This window comes from Tachysurus fulvidraco, chromosome 1 (genome assembly GCF_022655615.1).
Source record: "Tachysurus fulvidraco isolate hzauxx_2018 chromosome 1, HZAU_PFXX_2.0, whole genome shotgun sequence".
NCBI classification, from domain to species: Eukaryota; Metazoa; Chordata; class Actinopteri; order Siluriformes; family Bagridae; genus Tachysurus; species Tachysurus fulvidraco.
The window spans coordinates 21,281,502-21,303,996 of NC_062518.1; the positions used below are offsets into that span (position 1 = coordinate 21,281,502).

Sequence of the window (22,495 nt, forward strand, 5' to 3'; positions counted from 1 at the left end):
CGTTGTCTGCTGAATCTCATTGACATCTTGTATTTAGACCAATTACAAACTTAACATCTTAGGCTTTCTGTTTTGTCACGTAACCGATAACTTTAACAAAGCCTACCAATCATTGTGAGAGGAAAGATAGCAAGCTAGCCATTAAAACATTAAACCGTTGGACCGTTTTTGTAACTATGTTTTAGTTAAACTGACTCATTCACCTTAAGCAGGTTTAGCTTCTTATATCCACATTTTTTCTTACACTTTCCTAAAGCTAGTGTTAGCCACATTCACAGGACGACAAGAGCTGAAACTGTTGTAATGCTAAGTGTGGAACTGTGCACTGTATGGAAGCTGTGTCCATTTTTAATTCATGCATCCTGAAAGACTTGCTTACGAAACATTTTTAGTTTGCTAACGCCGCTAAGTATGCCACTAAGTCAGCTCTAAACTCGTACTATCCTCTAAGGTCTGTAATGTTAACACAGTGACAACATCATAAATAATTTATTATCTTCTTTGCTGTCTTCGATACATATAAAATAATCTTTAATACTTCAGGCCCTCTGTGGGTTACAAATGAGCCAGGTACAGTATATACTGTACACAAAGGGGGAAAAAGCTTGTGTTTGTGATGTGAATGCAATGGCTTGTACATTTTACTAATGTTGGTGGTTTGGTTTATATTAAGGTAACATTATTCATTCATTCATTCATTCATTTTCTACCACTTGTCCGAACTTCTCGGGTCATGGGGAGCCTGTGCCTATCTCAGGCATCGGGCATCAAGGCAGGATACACCCTGGATGGAGTGCCAACCCATCGCAGGGCACACACACACTCTCATTCACTCACACACTATGGACAATTTTCCAGAGATGCCAATCAACTTACCATGCATGTCTTTGAACCGGGGGAGGAAACCGGAGTACCCAACCTGCTGTTTATTCCCCCATTAAATACAAATAGCCTTTCCTATTGGAACATGCTTACCAAAACTCCCAGGAAACATAAATACATCTTTCAGAATGAACAAGTAATTTCTGTTTACTTGCATGCAAGAGAGCAGTTAGATTATGAACATTGTGTATGCGAGTGAGCGAATAGGTATAAATCTTGGGACAAATAAACACTACATTCATTATCATAAACACAAGTCCCTGTACTTAGCATTTAGTCATCCTTAGTTACTGCCTGGTCAGGGTGTATTAAAATATGCTACTTGTTTGTTTATACTGTCTTTTGCAAGATAGAAACAACAAAGTTCATTAGAAAATGAACTCCGCCCCTACTGGCATTATAACAGGACTGGTAATCGTTATTTATCTTTATTTAATGTTCATTAATGTTACATTGGGGGCATGGTGGCATGCATGGTAGGTTGATTGGCATCTCTGGAAAAATTGTCCGTAGTGTGTGAGTGTGTGAGTGAATGAGAGTGTGTGTGTGCCCTGCGATGGGTTGGCACTCCGTCCAGGGTGTATCCTGCCTTGATGCCTGATGACGCCTGAGATAGGCACAGGCCCCCCGTGACACGAGAAGTTCGGATAAGCGGTAGAAAATGAATGAACGAATGAATGAATGAATGAATGAATGAATGAATGAATGAATGAATGAATAAACAGCAGGTTTTGATGTATGTAAATCATCCATCCTGTTTCGAACTTCAGTAACCTCGAACGGTAACCACTGAGCAACTGAATGATTACCAACCCAATCATGTTCTATGTGAATGTAAATGAATATATTTCCTCTTGGTTTATTATTAATTAACCAGTCGTTCTATAACCAGTATACTAGACTGGTCAAGGCTTATATTTTCATTTGTTTGTCATCAGTAAGAGTTTTACCCCTGATCAAGGTCACGGACTGTGGTGGGAATACCAGTCCATCATAGAGCACCATGCACAAACAAATATATTCATACCCTGGGGCATCATATGAGCTAGAAATGCATGTGGATTTGTTGACTATGTGAGGAGAACATAATGAAACACCACACAGACAGAAACCTGAGCTCAGGATCAAACTGAAGACGTTTAATCTGTGAGGACCCTACCTGCTGCTACATCATGCTGCCCAACCTGCTGCTCAACATGCATAATTTAATATGTAATTGCCAACCTTCCATACCGAAGATACTTGTAGATACTTGTAGCTGAAGAATTCCAAATGGAGATCCTGTAACTGCATGGTAACAGGATCTACAGGATCAATTTCTGGTGTACCTGTGCAGATCCGGGGAGTTTAGACTTTATAGCAGACTGAAATGCTTTCACACTGTCATTATTAAACAGGTTTGTGCAAGAGTGAGATGTCCCATGGTCCACCAAGCATTTCATTTACATTTCCAGCATTTGGCAGTCACCCTTATCCATAGCAACTTACATTATCTCATTTTTATACAACTGAGCAATTGAGGGATAAGGTCCTTGCTCAGGGGCCCAAAAGTAGCAGCTTCGTTGGACCTGGCTTCGAACTCACAACCACAAGCACTCGTGTGCAATCTTTTTCTCTCTTTTTGTCATGTCTAGATGTGCCATTTAGAGTTACTGCTTGGACTCACATTTTACTGTATTGTGTTATCTCAAATGGCTGTGGGTTGATGTTTGGGGGTTCAAGACTGACCTTGCACTCAAAACCCCTAATTTCCCAAGTTTTAAAAATAATTTAGCTTCTTAACATGACTCCCCTCTTGCCATTTGGTCTTGCTGATTCATGCTAGTGCTCAAGTTCTGTTTGGACCTTCAGAACATTCACTTTCTTCTCTTGTGGCTGATTCCACCTGGACACCATAAAGATTTGTAATTATCAAGAACAAGTTTTTCCAAGGTCTGACCTTGTTTCAGTGGATAATCTTACCTGGATCATGTAGTTTTGCGCGGTCATGGCGTGCTGTTTAAGGCTTGGGTTACTGATAGGAGGGTCAGGGATTCAAGCCCTAGAACTGCGAAGCTGCCACTGTTGATCTGATCCAGAGGGTCTGTATCATGCACTTGACCCCAGCTTCCTCACAAGCTAACGTATGTGAATGTGAATTTCACATATGTTGTAAAGTATGTGTACAGACCAAATAAAAAATTGGGTATGGGTATGGGTAACCTTACAAGTATGTGTACAGACCAAATAAAAAATTTGGCCTGTACCTATGTAGTGTTGGTTGGTCTTGGTTGGTCTTGGTTGGTCTCATTCACAGTGTGCTCATACTAACCATCTGTTCAGTACACTTACTTCTATCACTGTTCAAAATGGTTAAAAGCCAATAACCAGTTTATGTACCTATTTGCAACTGAATTAATGAATTTGCAGGGATTTATCTCTCTCTATTAATACACTCCCATTCAGTGCCGATGACATGGCCTGGTTTGAGGCCACGGCTCTTTTGTAATGCCACACATCGTGCTAGTAGTGGATGATTAGTCTGCACAACAAGCTCGTTGATCTGCAGTGTTTTAATTATGCCTCATCAAGCCTTGGCAGCTCTGTGTTTGTCTGAATGGGGCTTGATCAGAATGATGAAGACTCCAATTCCACCTTGAATCCGCAAGTAAGTATAACTGCCGTAATTAGGGAAGGAATGCACTGTGTAAGTGGGATAATGGGGCAGACCTGTGTGTCATGTGTGGAGTGGATACTCGTATGCCTGCTCATCCAATCAACCAATCAATTGAGGCAGAATGCATATGCAGATACAGACCAAGAGTTACAGTTCATGTTCAATTCCAACATCAGAATATCAGATTTTCAGAAACAGGTACATGCAGAAATGTGATAGCATATACTGTAACTGGAGGTATAACTAACCCTTCTTTGCAAAATACACAAAGGTTTGCAAATCTGATTTTTTTAAAAACACCCCTCATCCACGTCCCCTCCTCCTCTTCGTGACAGTTTTAATACTTTAGCGCTAGCATGCCAACATGAATGGTAAATCATCTTGAAAGGCTCTATTACATAGACTCAAATATATTTTACACAAAATGAGATGAGTAAGGCAGGTTTATGGCCAACTGCAACCCGGGACATTTGAGATTTTATTTGCCCAGTGGGCTAGCTAATAAAATCCTGATTTGTCCATGTCTTCTAACATTGTTTAAAAAAAAGACTTCATTTAGTAGTAAGGGTAAGCACATTTAATATGGCATACAAGAGTGCACAAACCATGTCGTAGATATAGTCCAGGTTGATTGACAAAACATTACATTACTCAAGTGTCAATTTCTGGGTAGACCTATAGGCTAGAGACTACCTCCATCACCCAGTGTGAGACCTTTGTGTTTTGACACCAAAGCAAACAGGCAATTGCTCTATCTGTATAGATACTGTAGTAGGCACATAGTGCTATCTTGCAAGAAGACAGAGAATAACAAGGAGTGTCAAATGTCCTCTGTCGAAACAGGAAGCCAGAGCAGGACTGATTTATAGTTTAGATCCAAAGAAGAAAGGATGGATTGGGCTTGAGCATGAAAACCAGAAGCACAAACATAGCAGGCTCACGGATTTAGTAAAGTTGTTAGTAAATAATTTCAGCTTTAAATTATCAAAGGACATTTATTGGCACTCACATCAAGGATTGGCTCTCCAGCTTTGGCTTCATTAACAGTGCGTGTGTGTTAGTTAATTGTTAATGCATAGTCTAAAATAGTCAAAGGACATATTGCAAGGTGGACAACTAGGAAACCGCCTAGGGTGAAAGCAAGATGGTGCGGAATGGCACTTTGCCTTTATAGAATGCAAATGCTATTCCTTGCACTTGTAGTAAAGTGTCCATATGAGTCAAGAATGTCTTCATGCTAAAAAGGTAAAAAAAAAAAAATCATTTTTGCATACATTTTTAGTCCACTACAGGCTCATTTTTCTCCAGAAAAAAATAAGACAAATACATTTTGACCAGTGGTTTTTCTTCTTGCTGTATCCACTGCTGAAATTATTTAACAAACTCTTCCTCTTTAACAAATATGACTTGTCATGCCATTTTGAAAAGTCAGTTTAAATAATTGTTCATATCAGCATGTCACTAGAGTGTTGTTGCTCCTGCTGTGTCTGTGCTTTATTAAGATGGTTCGTTTTCATTTCTACTGATAATCATTCCTCTTGTATAACTACATACAGTTCATCTTCAACAAGCGCCAGGGTTTATGATGCCTCAGCTGAGAGTCAAAACACACAGCTCACCTTTCACGCTAATGAACATCCCAGATGCTGAAAAGAAGGTTCGATTAAAGTCTTTTATTAAATTACGCTGTAAGAGAATCAGTATTGCTTTCCACTATTTTTAAAAATAGAAAAACCGTTCATATACATGAGTCATCTTTCACCGTTCAGCTAAAAGACGTGGCTTAGATAGTCTGACTCATTTCTCACAAATGACAAATTACGAGTTGAAATGCGACGAAATTTCACACAATATGGTACAGTAACATGCTTTCTTACTAATGTTATGTCTGTTAAGGCAACCTGACCACCAGGGGGCATTGTGAGTTATAAAACATTTTTAGATACACAATAAAAGCGCACTTTGATATAATTTGAAAAGGTTTAAATGTAGGCAATTTGCAAGCACGGTTATTCATGGTGTGAAAATAATAGATACTGCGTAATAGTTACATAATTGAATTAAGTAATGTAACATAACTAATTTCAGGCACAAGTACCGATCAAATCAAGTGTTCATATTGATCTGTGCCCAAAGACAGAAAAATCTAAGCAAATTAATTGGAATTAGTCAATCTGTATTCTTTCTTGCTTCGGCTTGTTGATAGTAGCTAATTAGCTACTAACTTAGTATCTCCAGGTAGCTAGTCTTATAGGTCATATTCTTTCACTCAGTCAAATATTATTTTATTGCTAATTAGTCAGTTTTTTATCATACAAGATAAAGAATCATAAATTCTTCCCAACTATGTTGTTACTTAGACTCCCAAGATTTTCAGAAATGCCCTGAATTTTTACCGGGCCCCTAGTGGCTATGTTTGGTAACGATGTTAACAGTATTAATCGTGATTTACAAACTTCTGGACAAATGAACAAAAAACATGACAGAAGGCAAGTAGTTGAAAAGTGACATTTGAGACTGGTTTCCTGGGATTTTCACACACAACAGAATGGTGACTCAGATAATCACTCATTACAACCGTGGTGACCATAATAGCAATGCAGAATGACTCACGAAACCTTGACTGGACTACAGCTGGAAAACTGGATGAACTACTGTAGCAGAAATCCACAGTGGGTAATATTTTGTCGACGCTGGATCTTTTTCTTAATAGATTCATATCAAAATACAGTCAAAGCTGACAGAAGCTCAGAATGTATGTCAAGTGGAGATATGACTGCAAATGAGTGATTTGAGGTGTTGTGGTAATACTGAGAAAGTGTCTCTGTGATAGGCTTAATGACTCAGTGCTGTGGTTTGGAGCCCAGCTTGAAGTGTGCCTTTGTATATCTGAATCATTCTCTGAATCAAACAGGGATGAAGAACAACATGCTTTTTATATGACCTTTCTGCAGCATTTATGGAAGGAGTCTCTGTTGTCAGAGGTAAAATTCTCTGTAACAATACATTAATTTTAAGGTGATTATTGTACTTTGAATCATCATAGAACTCTTTTGATGATTATTTGACAGATATACTAGGAGAGAGAGAGAGAGAGAGAGAGAGAGAGAGAGAGAGAGAGAGAGAGAGAGAGAGAGAGAGAGAGAGAGAGAGAGAGAGAGAGAGAGAGAGAGAGAGAGAGAGAGCTGGTGTGTTACTAGAATGAAAGGCTGGGATTCTACAGTCTGATGTGTTAAATCACCTTTATAGTGTTACTAAGCAACTCCTGGTCCATGATAAGAGATATCATACACTAGAAATGTAAACATCCATATCTTTACAGAAACAGAGCCAGCATTGCGAAAACAGTCGACCTGGGTGAGTTCCAGGATCTATCTATTGTTAATAATAGATAATAGATGCCACTTTCCCACCAAGTGAGCTATGATGTCTAGATAGTCTAATTAAATGTGTGCACCATTTAGCTACTGCAATGACACAAATTAAAGTGACATTATAAAATTTACTGATAGCTATCACTAGTATCACTAGTGAGCTTTTTAATAGAAGGCTGATTGAATAATGAGGCATGAAGCTTAAATCTCTATCAATAGCAAAATGTAATGCAGAAAAGAAGCTAAATCCTTAAAAACAGGACTGTTTTGAGACTGGCTGATTGGAGTTTTTCAGAAACTGTCGGTCTTCTGAGATTTTCACACAGCTCTGACTAAATTTTATACAGAATGGTGCAAAGAACAAAAACCAACAACTTTTGAGCAGAAAAGCATCTTATAATGCACAAAACCTTGAAAAGAAAGAGCTATAGCAGTAGAAGGCCTCACTGGGTTCCACTCCAAGCCAAAAAAACAGGAATCTGAGGCACAATTTCACCCAAACTGGATGATGTTTTGTAAAAATCTTGTAAAAAACAATTCCAGGAGAAAAGATTTATGTGTGAATGAATGTGTTCATGCTGCCATGAGATGGACTGGCTCTCCACATTCCAACCTAAGCAATAGAATAAGCTCTGGAATACAGTTGAATACATCAGATATTTCTTCATATAATATTAAATACCACTACCATATTTTTCAATATATTTACCAATTTCAGGCTTTAAACTCTCTTATTATGTTGGCAGATATGTTTGCTACTCCACTGCAACCGTGCATACATCTGGTGTCATCCTTTCCAGTTATGACAACAATTTATTATTTATATAAAGGTCCCAGTCTTGCACTTCTGCATAAATTAAACATATGAATTCAGAGAGGTTGGGAGACAATAAATGAGCTTAATACATACTCTAAAATGCAGAAAGCAATTAAATGTCAGATGGGAAATTTTAATGCGAGGAAATATAACATATCATATAGCCAACTCCAGAATTATGGGAACCCATGGAAGAATTAGCGGAATAAACAAATCCAACCAGCAATAAATTGGTTTTTATTTCTTTCTGTCTTTTACAATTTCTTACAATCATTAATGTTTAAGGACTTTTGTTTGGACCATGTCAAAAAAGCCAAGTTCAAAGCCATTGCAAAGGAATCTAGTGCTAGCTTCAGGAATGCTGGTGCTGTAAATTCCTCTTTAAATAGGTTTCTGAAGGTGAAATGCTGCTACAAGTTTGCTGTTGTAAGGCTAGTCAGAAAGACTGACATTTACTATAGATGCATTCTCAGCATTGCTCCAATACGAGATATTATTCCAGAGGAATTGTGCAAGAGAGCCACAAAAAAAAAAAAAAAAAAAAAAAAGAGCAGCAAATAATATAAGGAAAATCTGTTTCTCAAATTTCACTGACTCGCTAAAGAAAATCAAAAAGACTACCAGTCCTGAAATGCTGGAACAGGCACATCGCGAATCATGAAAACTTGCTGGACACAAATGAATCACAATGTTGGAGAATAAGATGCTCAACAGAATTGACCACTTCAGACAAACCTGTGAGCTACTCTGTGGCTGTTTCAGTTGTTATGCCTGTTATCTGAGCTTGCCTGGACTATGGTCAATAAATTGAAACCACTGCAGCTGTCATGACATCCTAGTGTGATTTTTATAGGAACACATCAAGGGTCAGTTGCACCTTACACTTATAAATATAAGTGCAAATGCTGATCCAGCATCCAGGCCTTGTGTTATATAAGCCCTGTGCATGTACAGGCAGTGTCCTGGTTGTTATTTGGACATTATTCATGTTGTGTTGTGCGTCCTGTGAAACTATCAGCGATAATGTATTCGAACTGCTGTTATAAAAAAATTAATCAGCACCTTTGACAATTCAGCAACATTGTAGTATGTGCCTAAACTAGCACTTTGTACAAGTACTGTAGGTCTGTATCTTAATATGATTATTAGGAACCAGTGAGGCAAAAAAATGGCATGCATTATCCTGGCTCTGAATCATTGCTGCCATCTGTTAAGCAATCTGCTCCTTTCTTATCAATACAAATGACAACTTATTTATTGAATAAGTAGAGAATACTATTAAAGATCGGGTCCTACGATTTACATCTTTCTGAATTACATACTCTTAATTATTTAGAATCCATATGGAAAAACATCACGACGTATAAAATCCCCTTTGTACCAAGCATCTTCTGTCTTATCAAGAAATCTGCATGGCACATTCTCAAAGACAAGATAAGACTCTTTAATCCTTTACTACCAGGTCAGCATCTTATGAGGTTCAACGCCAAACCATGATTTTTATGTTTCACTACACATCATCGTGACTTGTGAGTGTCACTATCGTTCTCCATCTAAGAAAATGCTAGTGTCTAGCTGTTTAAACCTTTTCAAGTTCCAAACCACTGAGAGAATTATAGCTTTGGGAACACAATAAACAGGCTACCTTACAAAGTTCACATGAAAACATCCCACATCTCTTCTGCCATGTATGCAATACTGGAACAGATGATATAACCCTACATATGGTCAGATATCACAACTGTGGAATCAGATGCCTTGCCTTGTTTTTAATTTCTACCACCTCATGCCTCTCTCTAACAGAATCCTTGTTGCTGCACTTGTGACTGCTAAGAAGACCAGACTGCATGTAATCATAAGACATAATCTTTAATTATTTTAATATTACTATAATTCTAGAGAGACATTTGCTAATAATTTTTTTTTTTAAAAGTTGCAGATCCTAGAATTAAATTATGGGCATTATTAGCTAGTTTGACAATAGAAACAATTCAGTAAGTCAATAATTTTTCTTTCACTTTTCAACCTTCTCTATCCCTAAGGACAGATTCTCAGTAGGGCAACCCAAGACATTCTCAAGAAAACAAAGAGATATAGTCCCTTCAACAGGTCCCGGGTCTCTGTCCAATCTGTAATGCCAATCTATAAGATCTGAAACCTCAGATCTGTAGTCTTGAACTTATTCTTTGGGTCATTACCCACAGCTTGTGACAATAGGTGAGGAGTAGTTTGAAGATTGACAGGTAAACAGGTAGAGTTTCTTCTTTACGACCACAGACTAAGACAATGACTGTAACACTGCTGCTGCTGTTAAGCTTAAACTCTTTATTGTCATCACTCATGAGAAAGATCCCAATAAATTTCTTAAACTACTCAACCAAAGACAAAGTCTCTCCCTTCTGCTGAAAAGAGAACTCCATTCCTTTCTGGGAGAGCACAGTGTCCTCTGACTTGGTGCTGGTTTTCATCCAGCTGCTTTACCATCTGCCCCCATACTTGACACCTTTCCAACCTTGGCTTTGTCATGATATCCTATCCATGAAAACCACTAACACGAGTGGGTACAACCTTGAAGAAGTCAGAGACTGGCTTCAATGGCTTTAATTTTCAAGGTATATCATCATAGGCCTTCTACAAATCCATATGTAGATTGGCTTAGCATACCCCCATACCAATATACTCCTATACTTAGAATACCCTGAACAAACTGTGCAAGACTAAAAAGCCAATAACAAAAACCTCAGTCAGCAGAGTTGGCATTAGAGATTTTTACCACTGCCTCTTAAAAGGATTAACCCAGTGCTTCTGGACAATTGGGTTAAGGAGTTTTCAAAGTGTTTCTTCATTAACACAACAATGTCCCTAATAGAGGTCACCAGGATTCCACACTCGCTCAGCAGAGCTTTACTTGTTAATTGTCTTTTTTCCCTCCTGAGGGATTGACTGCTTTTGTCAGAAAATCTCCATTATCTCCAAACTCTCCCAAAGCCTGACCTTTAACTTTTGCAATTAATTTTGCTCTTAGTCTTAGGTACTAAGTACACTTATGAGCAATCTTTGTAATCAAGTATTTCAAGGATCAATTCATAAACAATTCATAATTCCCAGTGTGAACACTGAAATCCCCTTGTGGCACTATTGTGTCAGAACAAGGTACCCTCTCAACCACCTGTTCCACTTTGTCCAAGAAGGCTGAATACACCAAACTATTAATTGGTAAGCAAAACTACAGTTAGAGAAGATTCTAACTAAGAATCTTTCAGAGGATTACGAATCTCAATTCTCATCAAGGCAACCCACTTATCCAGTGGGATACAATCCAAACTCCAACTGTAAATCCCCTTAGCTTGGCACTGGTGTGTATCCCTTCTTCACCCAAGGTCCAACTCCTGTGGAAAATCTGGAGTAGGAGATAGACCACCTTGATAGTTGGTACTGGAGCATGCACTGTGTGTGGATGACTACACCTAGCCCATACCTTACCAATTTACTTAACCAACACTTCATGATCCCAAAACCAATGTCTTTGGCTAGGGTCTAGTCTTACACTTACATTTACATTTACAGCATTTGGCAGACGCCCTTATCCAGAGCGACATACATACAGTAAGTGCTTAAATCGCTAGCATTGAATGAATACATTAATACTGGCTCACAGATACCATGAGTTTAAAACATTTGTTCAAAGTTACAATGAAAAAGTGTCAAAGGTTATGGTTTTTTTTTGTAGTTTTTTTTAAATGCAAAAGATAGGGAAAGAAGTGTTAGTTGAAGTGTTTCCTGAATAAGTAGGTCTTCAACCGCCGCTTGAAAATAGCCAGTGACTCAGCTGTCCGGACCTTTAGGGGAAGCTCATTCCACCACCTTGGTGCAGGAACAGAGAAGAGTCTTGTAGAACAGAGAAGAGTCTTGTATGTACAGTATTTCCAGCACATGCCTGCTGCTTTAACAATACCTGACAATGGCTCACCCTCCATCTTGCAGGTTATGAGCCAACAAGATGATTTGCATGCCATCTTTTACATCTTTCTAATCGATACATGTTGCCTTATAAAGTTTTTCTCGAAAAAATCATAGCAGCCACTGCATGAGGGATACCTAGGTGAAAATTATTTTGCTAGGCTGCTAACTCCCTGCAGACCAGCTTTGATTCCAGGAATGACAAACAGCTAAATAGTCTTTTTTTACACATGCACACCTGTCTACCAGATGACAGCCCCTAACAAAAACTACTGCCACCACCATCACCATCACCACAACCATACACTTCTACATGTTTATATGCGCTACATGTCTATGTAAGAGGAAGTGACAAACAAATAAATAAAACTGAATGACTAACATCGCGAGTGATTTCTTTGGAAGATTTGAAAAATATCATTGAAATGTTAAAAGCATCCACGTTAATGCTCCCTTAATGAGTGAACATGTTTACTGAACTTAAGTGCAATATCTGGCCATAAAATTTTATAAGAACTTTATTGTTGCTTGTCACTGATCCTGATTCAATATCCACATGTGTTTGTGTGTGTGTAAAAAAAGGAGAACTCCAAGAAGGCAGATTTCATGGTTGTGTAGCAGGCCTAATGTAAATAGCAGCAAAACTGCTATGCCTCATTGGGCTTGCACAGTGTGCATTACTGCATGTGCTTAAATGAAACGTTAATAATGAAATGATTTATGAATGGTTTAAACAGACCATATAATTTGTGTTACTGGAAAACACCTTTTATCTTCATCACTGTTTTCCATAGCTGACGTACTGTAACTCTGGAGAAAAGGGACATGTGATCTCTATTGATGCACTGTAACTTATTTATAATTGGATTTAAGAGCAGGTTCAGGTTCAGGCCTTTCATGCTGATGTTTTTATGACCTGGAGAAAGTCTTGAAGCTGTTTAGTCCTCTTTAGCACCTTACTGGGGTGTTAGCTCTTTGGCTATATCCATTCCACCTTCAAAATCCAATAGTATTTAAACATTATTACAAACATTTGTAAAAAGTGCAAATATTAATACTTTATTGGAAAGCCATCATGACTTCTTTGGTATCTCATTTTTTTTGCAATATTGTGATTGTGGATCATTCCTTTTTGGCAAATCCTCTATAATTCCACAAGCTTATAAATTACCTCGGATGGGAGGCTTTCTTCCCAAATACCCAATAAACTACTGATAAAATTAGCACTAAAAATGTGCTGTTGGCATCTGGCGCCCTCTTTTGACCAGATAAGGAACTACATTATGACTGCCAAATGACACATCCATCTATCCATCAAAGGCTGAATGTATATTACTAATTAATATCCCTCTTCCTGTAGCTGAATTCAGTAACTCCTTTAAAGTTTTTCACTTATAAAGCATAAAACATGGCAGAACAGACCATTATATTTAGAGTAGGCTTTTTGTCCCTTAAGTGCTGCTAAAGGAAAACGTTCCTCAGACTGAGATTCTCCGGTTTATTGACTGTCACATTCACAACACCAGTAAAAAATAGAGCTCATTTAAATACAGTAAAATTCTGCTCTTTACGGAACAGCATAGAATATACGTGAACATTTGTGTTTTTGATCTGAAATGCCGTTAACGTTCTCAAAAAAAAAAAAAAAAAAATTAAAACCTAGCAACAACGAAACAATAAAAAAACAGCAAGCCTAAAGGCATAATGAATCAACGCTTGGTGCAAATCAGCTTAACCAGCGTTGCTATGGAGATGCTATACACTGAAATCCTGCAGGTTCTAAAATACATAAAATCTATGGAAACAAATCAGTGCCATAAAGAAACGCAATCACAAAATACCTAAAACATCTGTGACAGACAAACTACCACACTATGTGGAAAAGTTAAACCTTCACTGCATCGAATCTTGCGTTCCTTGAATGCCCCTGGATTTGCTACTGCACTGCATTTCACTTTCATCACTGGGTTGCAGTTTGGTCACACTGAAATGCAATCACTTTCCTATCACAGAAGGAGAAGCTCCAGCATCTCATGATTCTGTACTTTGTATCTCACAGCAGGATAAACTACAGTAGGAGCAATCATTATCAAAGATGTTATAAAAAAGCCTGTGATTGGACAGTGATTGTATTACAGTCTGGTACAAATGCAACACGCATGAAAGTGAAATTGCACTCACTTTTGATGTCAGAATTTAAAAAAAAAAGAAAAAGAAAAAAGTAATCCCCTGCTCATTATTTTTGAAGGAATTTTTTTGGCCCTTCGAGACATTGTGTCCACCAGTGTGATTGCTTTTCTAGGTGGCACAAAAAAGAAATTGGGGCAACGCTGGATGTTCAATAATATTCTGAAGTCATAGCAAGAAGCCAGGCAAGTAAATAACAGCATACACAGCTTATGAGGTGCAAGAGGGAAATATTGCTTATTGTACCTTATAAAAAAAGGATAGCAGTACTGCTTAATGAGTAAAGATTAATGAAAGCAAAAGTGAGGAGAGAGAGAGAGAGAGAGAGAGAGAGAGAGAGAGAGAGAGAGAGAGAGATGGAGAACAGGCAGAAGTAGGAATATGAATTGAATTATGCAAAACAAGTGATTTAAAGGGTATGAAAGACACCAGTCAAGCTGTGTGTGTGTGTGTGTGTGTGTGTGTGTGTGTGTGTGTGTGTGTGTGTGTGTGTGTGTGTGTGTGTGTGTGTGTGTGTGTGTGTGTGTGTGTGTGTGAACATGACTGACACTGAATTGGGAATGCAATTTCATTCAAGCATAGCATCATTCCTCATGATCCTGTCCCTCTCTTGCTTGACCTCCATCTACTTGAGAGAAAAATAAAAACAAAACAAAAAACCCTGTTTGATCACGAGGCTTCACTGTTGCTTGGCTCTGCACTTTGTTTACCTACAGAGAGAGACAAAAAGACAAAACCTTATGTTACCTTTTTAAATAGTCTGGATTAGTTAAAGGTCAGCTCGGAGCCATCTGCGAGGACACACACACACACAGAAACACACAGAAATACACACACACACCACACACACACACAAACAGACACACACAAACACACACACAGACACACACACAGACACACACACAGACACACACACACAGAAACAGACACACACACACAGACACAAACAGACTCACACACAGACACAGACACAGACACACACACACACACACACACACACAGACACACACACACACAGAAACAGACACACACACACAGACACAAACAGACTCACACACAGACACACACACACACACACACACACACACACACACACACACACACACACACACACACACCTTTTCATTAAAGCATTTGTATATAAAAGTCTCAGGGACAGGAATTTTACCAGGAATATCAAACGATTTGTTTCTTCTTTGGGGCAGTCGAGGCTTTTTCACTGGTGGTTTAGGGTCTGTGGACCTCTCCACATCGCCAGGGCTGTCTTCCTCCATTCCTGAATTAAAGCCTTAACAAAGACAGTAAGAACTCGATCGTATTCTTTAAGTCTAACCAATAGAATAGTCAGTAGAATAGTAGAAAAGGAGAAGAACACTTACCTGCCTCACACGAGTGAGCCTTTCGGTACCTGTGAGTCTTTGCGTCCAGTCCAATTGAGGAAGAGTCTTTCTCTGCACCTAGCCATGCATACCATCAGAGATACCACCACCATCATCATCATCATCATCATCAGTAAAAAGTGCAATTAAAGAAACCTATATAAATCATGTCACTTTTTCCAGCATTAATGGGATGTAGCGACAACAAAAAGAAGTGCGTTCAAACTAGACAATTGCTAGAGAAAAACAAAACCAGTCACATAGCATGATGCAGCCACCACCGGGCTTCACTAAGGATACAAGGTTCTTGTACGTGATTAACTGTCTTTTTTTGGCAAGCAGTCAAGATAGAAGGCCTCATGGAAACATCTATATTAGTAGTCCCTATATTAGTAGTCATGCTGCCACCATCATGCTTCACCGTGGGTATTATGTTCTTTGAGTGGTTGTCTATCTTCAGGATTCTGTTAGACAGCTGAAGATGAAAAAATGGCACCTTCCGGCAAAGGTGCATTAGCTTTCAAAGCTAATTGAGAACACATACTGTACACAAAGCTGATTTGATTTTACCTTGAGGGACGGGTGAATCTAATAATCTGGATGTAGACTTGGTAGGAGCAACTGGTACAGGAGTCTGTACTTGGTTCTGGTCACTTGATTTCTCAGGTGAATCGTCAAGCTGGGAAATGACATTTAACACTAATATTAACTGATCATTTATAAGCCAGTAAGATTACAATTAATACTAAAGATCAATGCACAAACACTAACTACTGTACTGTAGGTCTGCACTAATACACACACACACCTTTTCAGAGATGGGAGGAGTTTGTCCTTCTGCTTTCTGTGTTTGGGCTTCCTGAATGTCCTTTTCATTATCGACCCCATCTTTCTCTCCTTCAGAATCTTCTTCAGCACTCTTACCTAAAGGACAAGAACTATTACTCATACTTTGCCTGTATAACCTCACGGACCATTTTAGTCAGGACATTTCATGACATGTCTGTAAAACATCCGTACAAACCGATACTCTCATTATTTCTTAAAACTCCCGCATTACCAGAATTTTCCTTCAGATGGTGCTGTCTTGTGTTCCCCAGTCTTGGCTTGCTGCTCTGTGGAGGAGGCTCGGGTCTCTGCTGAGACTTGGTCGCCACTTCCTCCTCGGACTGAGTGGAAGACGAGGTCGAACACTGGACATGTGGTTCATCTTGATTGTCTTTAGGAGATTTTTGTCCTTCATCATCCCTGTTTGCGGGGACGTCTGGGGAGATGAAGACTTCGCTGTATTCGGGTGACTGATAAGAAAGAGAGAGTCATGGCAGAGCTTCTGTAAATGAATCATGTGCTATGGTATAATAAATTCTCTTGATGTCTATTAATAATTATATTCTCTGAGTATCAGTTCTAATGAAGCTTACCTGTCTCTGTGGGGTGCAGGAGGGACTCATTGCCCTCATCCCTGGCAGGAGAATGCCATAAAAATTTCGACCTGAGACCTGAAAAAATCTTTCTTCTCGTGGACCGCAATTGCTTTCCTCTCTCTGGGTCTCTGCTTTCTGGAAGTCTTTAGGGCGATGAATCACAGAGTACAGAACCTCGGGTCCTGCGCTGGAATTCAAATTAATGTTAATAGTTTAATACATAAAACTGATTAACCTTTATATGGAATTACGTTTAAAACCAATAGGATGGACAGATTGATGGTATTGTAAAAAAAAAATACATATTGTAAATATTGCCATAAAACCTTTTTTTAAATAAATAATATCAATAAAACAGTATTTAGTTACTTGGTTAAATAAAAAAATCCCTTTCAGAGGACAAAGCTATTGTCATGAAGCCAATGTTTTAAATAAAATAAAATAAATAAATAAATAAATAAATAAATAAATTTACTGTAAATGTCCTAAAAATCGATTTTTAATAATTAATTTTCAATTACATAAAATATAAAAATTAAATTAGAGTAAAATATAATAATAATAATAATAATAATAATAATAATAATAATAATAATAATACTGAAGCCTGAAGGGTTAAAACTAATTCTTAAATAATAATAATAATAATAATAATAATAATAATAATAATAATAATAATAATAATAATAATAATAATAATAATAGTGCAAATGCAACAATCTAAAATAAATTAAAGCACACAGCTTTGAATGAGTGAATACACATTTATGTCCTATGCCTGTCTACCCAGTTAAGGACAAAAGCTATTTATACCCTTAATGCAGACATGAAGAAGACAAGGAAAACAAATGAGCAACCCAAGCAACAACCACCAAAAAAAAAAAAAAAAAAGCCATTTTATTTGGTTATTTATAGTGAAACAATTACAAGTCTATCATGTTGATAGTGGCTTGGCTGGATGCTGATGTCCCAGGGTGACCTCATGCCTGTGTTACCTTCTGGCTCTCTCTTTTTCAGTGATGCTGTCAAGGCAAGGCCTGCCAGCATCCCTGCTGGCACTCTATCTTACAATCTACACCTATTTAAACCCACTGTAGGATCAGAGCATATATAATAATCTGCATCATACCTAATAATCTCCATTATACTATTCACACTGCAATCATGAGGTTTCAGGGAGTTTTGCATTGCTCATGGGGTGTATAAATCAACACCCTGATTTCTGAAGCTTCCTTGTATATTCCATATCACTTCAAACATCACTCTCTCTCTCTTTCTTGTGCTCTTTTATGTACATTTTCTAAATGTGCCTGAATGATTTATATACGCTCGAGTAACTTGTATGCCCACTCCCTTGCCTTTATATCTGCCTCCAGCCTCTTTCATATCCTCTCAGCAGCTATTGATCTGATGTAAGTAGCACGACTGGATGATATTTCTGAGAAATGACAGATGAGAAATGAGGACTCAGCAGTATGAAATATAGGACGAGCCAACCCACATGCATGGCTCGGTTATACCGCATATTGGATGTGTTTCTACCTCCTAACAAAACGACACCTTGCTTGTCTAGATGACGTTTAAAAAAAAAAAACTTACTCGGTGCGGCATTCATCCCCACACCCTTCCCCCTGGATTGCAGTCTCCGGCTCTTGATATGATGCGGAGTAACGGTTCTTCCTGAATCCAGTAAAAATAGACAGCACGTTGCGCCTCTTCTTCCGCCTCAGAGACTGGACATGATGTGAGGACAACTGACTGTAAAAGACAACAGAAAGTCTGCACTGCAAATTCGATTCTAAGGCATTTATACCACGCTGTTATTAAATCCTCTATGCTGATTGGTCAGTAGGTCAAAACATTCTGACAATCTGAATCGAGAATATAACATTTCCTACAACAGCAGCACTGCTGACAGATTAATTGACTATTTATCTTTAACATCCATCTGAACCTCATCCTTATTTGGTTGACACTATTTTATAGTTCATTCATTCATTCATTCATTCATTCATTTTCTACCGCTTATCCTGACTTCTCAGGTCACGGGGAGCCTGTGCCTATCTCAGGCGTCATCGGGCATCAAGGCAGGATACACCCTGGACGGAGTGCCAACCCATCGCAGGGCACACACACACTCTCATTCACTCACACACTCACACACTACGGACAATTTTCCAGAGATACCAATCAACCTACCATGCATGTCTTTGGACCGGGGGAGGAAACCGGAGTACCCGGAGGAAACCCCCGAGGCACGGGGAGAACATGCACAACTACACAAACAAGGCGGAGGCGGGAATCGAACCCCCAACCCTGGAGGTGTGAGGCGAACGTGCTAAACACTAAGAGACCGTGCCCCCCTATTTTATAGTTGTTATATATAATTTTCAGTCGAGTACAATTAAGCAAGAGCTCCTGAGGAACTAAGAGGTCAGCGTCATTTCTGAGTTCATTACAGACTTAACGCTAATTCCTTCCTTACGAAGTCTTCAAATGTTCACTAATAAAGACGAGGACAAAACAAAGGGTATACCTGTCTGGTAAGACTCTCTTGGTGTAGAAATCAGGTAGTCCATCATCCAGCAGGTTCACCCCACCGTTCTCAGAAGAATGCTGCAAGACAAGCGAAAACCAATTGGAATCAGGACAACAAGGACGTCTGCTTATTTTAAATTTCAGGCCTGTGGCTGTTTTAGATGATCCTGTAGATAATTACGGATCAGATAACCGTTTAAGGATCCTGCATCTTGTCATGTGAAACAAGTGCCTGTGTTTAGTTCGTGAGATTAATTCGATTAGCAAAGCAAAGCAGATCTGCAAGAGGAAACAGAAATCCCGCCTGCGGCCTTTCAAGTTAAAGGGAAATGCAATTTATGCGGCGAGGCTCAGAAATCAACATCGAAACTTTGAGGTTATTTTAGGTATTTTGGGTCAAATATATATAATTATATTTCAGTTACCATAAATAAAAAGAATAGCCGTTGGTCCAGCAATTCCTATTAATTTGTCTTTGTCATGCTGTACTGAGCTAAGCATTCGTCTGCTCTTTACCATATCTGGAGGGGTGTGTCCTGGTCGATGCCTTCTTGGTGGGCGGGGTCTGATGTGGGTTATGTGGCGCAGAGGTGCACCTTGGGTTGGCAAGCTGGACAAATTATCCCAAGAGCTTAAGTGAGAAAGCGGGGCAGACGGACGAGGCGCTGCTAGTGAAGGAGAGAAGTTGGGATCGTCGCCTAGACCTGGAAGAAAAAAGAAAGTCAAGGGAGACTTACACTAGATTTACACTTTTACCTGGAAACATTGTGCATCTTTAAGAAAGGTATCTCAGAATGAACAGCACTGTGTAACTCTATAAAGATCTGCAGGGGATGTATAGGTGTTCCTGATAAAGTGGCCATCGAATGTGTTTGTTTTCGAATTACCGACGTTACATTCATTCATTTGCAAAGTCACAAAAGTGGCTCTTCTGAGCAGTGCTGCGATTTGAACTTGGGCAGAACCTCGAATGCTGAGTCACCGCTCGACATCCTTTCATACATTATTATCCCTTCACACACGTTTCTTATCTGTGAGCTGTATTTTGCTATTGAGTCAGACGTGTCTAATTGTCCTGGTGGCAGCTGTCAAAGTGTGACTCACTCAGCCTGGTGGAGACGGGCCGGATGCGTCGTGTCCTGGAGGTGCGCTTCTTTATGGCTATTGTATCCTGAGCACAGACAGAGTGAATGGGTAAAGAGTGCGGTGTGCGTCAAAATGTCAAAACATTCAAAACCAGATGGCAGAACCATGTAGCATAGCTTCAGCTTTTTCCTGTAAATCGATTTCAAATAATAAACAACAATACAGGTAGTATTTGGAAGCATTTGTATTTGTATTGCTATGCAAAAAAACCAAAAAAAAAACGAGATATTGCCTGGATTCCATTTCTCAAAATCACTGGACCTATTTTCTTACTATGCTGATACTGAAATCGTCCTCTGGGATGTCGGCGGTGTCAGTATGCCGGAGCGTGTGACGGACCATCGTGCCGTCTTCAGCTCGCCTCATCCGAGCCACCTGCTGAAGCTACGACCGGAATGAACACATACAACTATTACTATTACTACTGTACTAATAGCTCTTTAGTTAAACATACTGCTACACAGATATGTCAGCTGACACATCACGGGTTGCCAGGGTTATGATTGACCCACCAAATTGGGCTTGTTTTGGATATAAGCGTGTCATTGAGTTATGTTTAAAAACATCTATAGTTGCCATAATCTTTTTTCTGTCAGGACCACTTGTCAAATGAGAGTTGATTAGATGATAGCATAGAGTTAATGTTGGCGGTATGGTTCTGTTCGGGGCAGGAATCTGCGCGCTCGTCAGTGCGCATGCATGGACCGAGCGGGGACAGCAGCAACTACAAAAAATTTTTTTTGCAAATAATAAATGAATAAATGGATGAATAAATATAAAATAATTAGAGAGAGGGGGAGAGAGAGAAAATGAGTGGAGATTTAAGACGTAAATGGTACAACAAACACGGGTTCGGCATGGTGGAGTCGGGGTTGGTGGAGGGAGTTTAAGTCGCAGCAGCAGCGATGCGCTAGAAAGCGGCTCAATGAATGGGAATTTAAATGGTCGGGTAATATGGATGACGTAACCGGATTGGTGCGCGTCGTGGACTGCTGATTAACAGCTGATGCACGCTTGACGACGTGGCCTGCCTGAACTAACGCAAAGCCTAATTGAGCATGTACTTGATTTGTGCGAAACACATGCCAGAGCCAATAAAAGGAAAATGCAAGTGCAGACAGTGTATCTATGATGTACAGTATAGAACCTCTCCTATGCTGGGTCCCTTATCTTCTGTGAATCAGAAGAATTTTTTTTTTTTTTTTTTGCTTGATTCAGTTTGCACTGGAAATTTACCTGAAATCTGGCAACCCTGTTGAGAATAGTAATGGATTAATGCAGTACCAGTGTCTTGTGAGTGGCATAGAGCTCTTGAAGGATCTGGTCCACTACCGAGTTGGTGAGATAGGAAACTACAGACATCTTGACTTCTCTGAGAGAGAGAGAGAGAGAGAGAGAGAGAGAGAGAGAGAGAGAGAGAGAGAGAGAGAGAGAGAGAGTAAATGGTTAGTAAAGTCCTTGCTTATTAATTACATGAGCATGAATTTTTTGTGCGTGTTTGTGTGTGTGTTAGCACAGTAACGCACCAAGTGACACGCCAAGTTTTCATTTCAGCTCTTCTGTAATACTGTATATATTATTATGCCTCATTTCTTACTCTAAAGCTTGGTTAATATCCTGGGCTGCTCTCTCCATCAGAGCATTGCGGATGTCAGAACGAGGGATGGACACACGCTCAGAGACAGAAGAGAGAGGAGGAGAAAGATGCTCTGCTGCAGCCGAGGAAAGGGGACAGAGTTCTCGGCACAGAGACACCATGGAGTCAACAATCACCTGAATCACCAGAAATAAAAAAAATAAAATCAAAAAAAAATTCGATGTCCAAGGTTTGACAATGGTTGAAGAAAAAATATTATTATTATTAAACAAGAAGCTCGAACGAGAATGCTTAATTCTAATAAGCTGATAAGCCATACTACTGTACAATCACCAAAAAGAGAAGACAAGAAAAAAAAAAACCTCACTTGTAGCTCTTTGTCTGCTGCTTTCGCCAGTTCTCCAGTGAGAGACTCCAGTTTTTGTCTAACTGGCCCATCTACGGAGAGCACATGAGCCAGCTCACACAGCGAAGGGTAAAGCTGGAAGCCAACAGAGATGACAGTTATTAACAATCAGCTAGAAATAACTGCATA

The 22,495-nt window shown here is 39.2% G+C and overlaps 1 protein-coding gene across 1 annotated transcript in view; it reads right to left on the reverse strand.

Annotated features, from left to right (window-relative positions):
• Positions 1–13,173: 13,173 nt before the first annotated feature.
• Positions 13,174–22,495, reverse strand: part of carmil3 (capping protein regulator and myosin 1 linker 3) — a 47,137-nt gene continuing 37,815 nt past the window's right edge. Inside the window, exons 26-40 of the mRNA XM_027148670.2 lie at positions 22,328–22,441; positions 21,961–22,136; positions 21,648–21,735; positions 20,637–20,747; positions 20,322–20,388; positions 19,734–19,921; positions 19,216–19,295; positions 18,279–18,437; positions 16,677–16,866; positions 16,316–16,553; positions 16,064–16,179; positions 15,826–15,934; positions 15,256–15,333; positions 15,045–15,164; positions 13,174–14,586 (exon numbers count right to left, since the gene is read on the reverse strand). Of these exons, the coding sequence (XP_027004471.2) occupies positions 14,546–14,586; positions 15,045–15,164; positions 15,256–15,333; positions 15,826–15,934; positions 16,064–16,179; positions 16,316–16,553; positions 16,677–16,866; positions 18,279–18,437; positions 19,216–19,295; positions 19,734–19,921; positions 20,322–20,388; positions 20,637–20,747; positions 21,648–21,735; positions 21,961–22,136; positions 22,328–22,441 (1,875 nt within the window). The 3' untranslated portion in view covers positions 13,174–14,545. The remainder of the gene's footprint in view (positions 14,587–15,044; positions 15,165–15,255; positions 15,334–15,825; positions 15,935–16,063; positions 16,180–16,315; positions 16,554–16,676; positions 16,867–18,278; positions 18,438–19,215; positions 19,296–19,733; positions 19,922–20,321; positions 20,389–20,636; positions 20,748–21,647; positions 21,736–21,960; positions 22,137–22,327; positions 22,442–22,495) is intronic.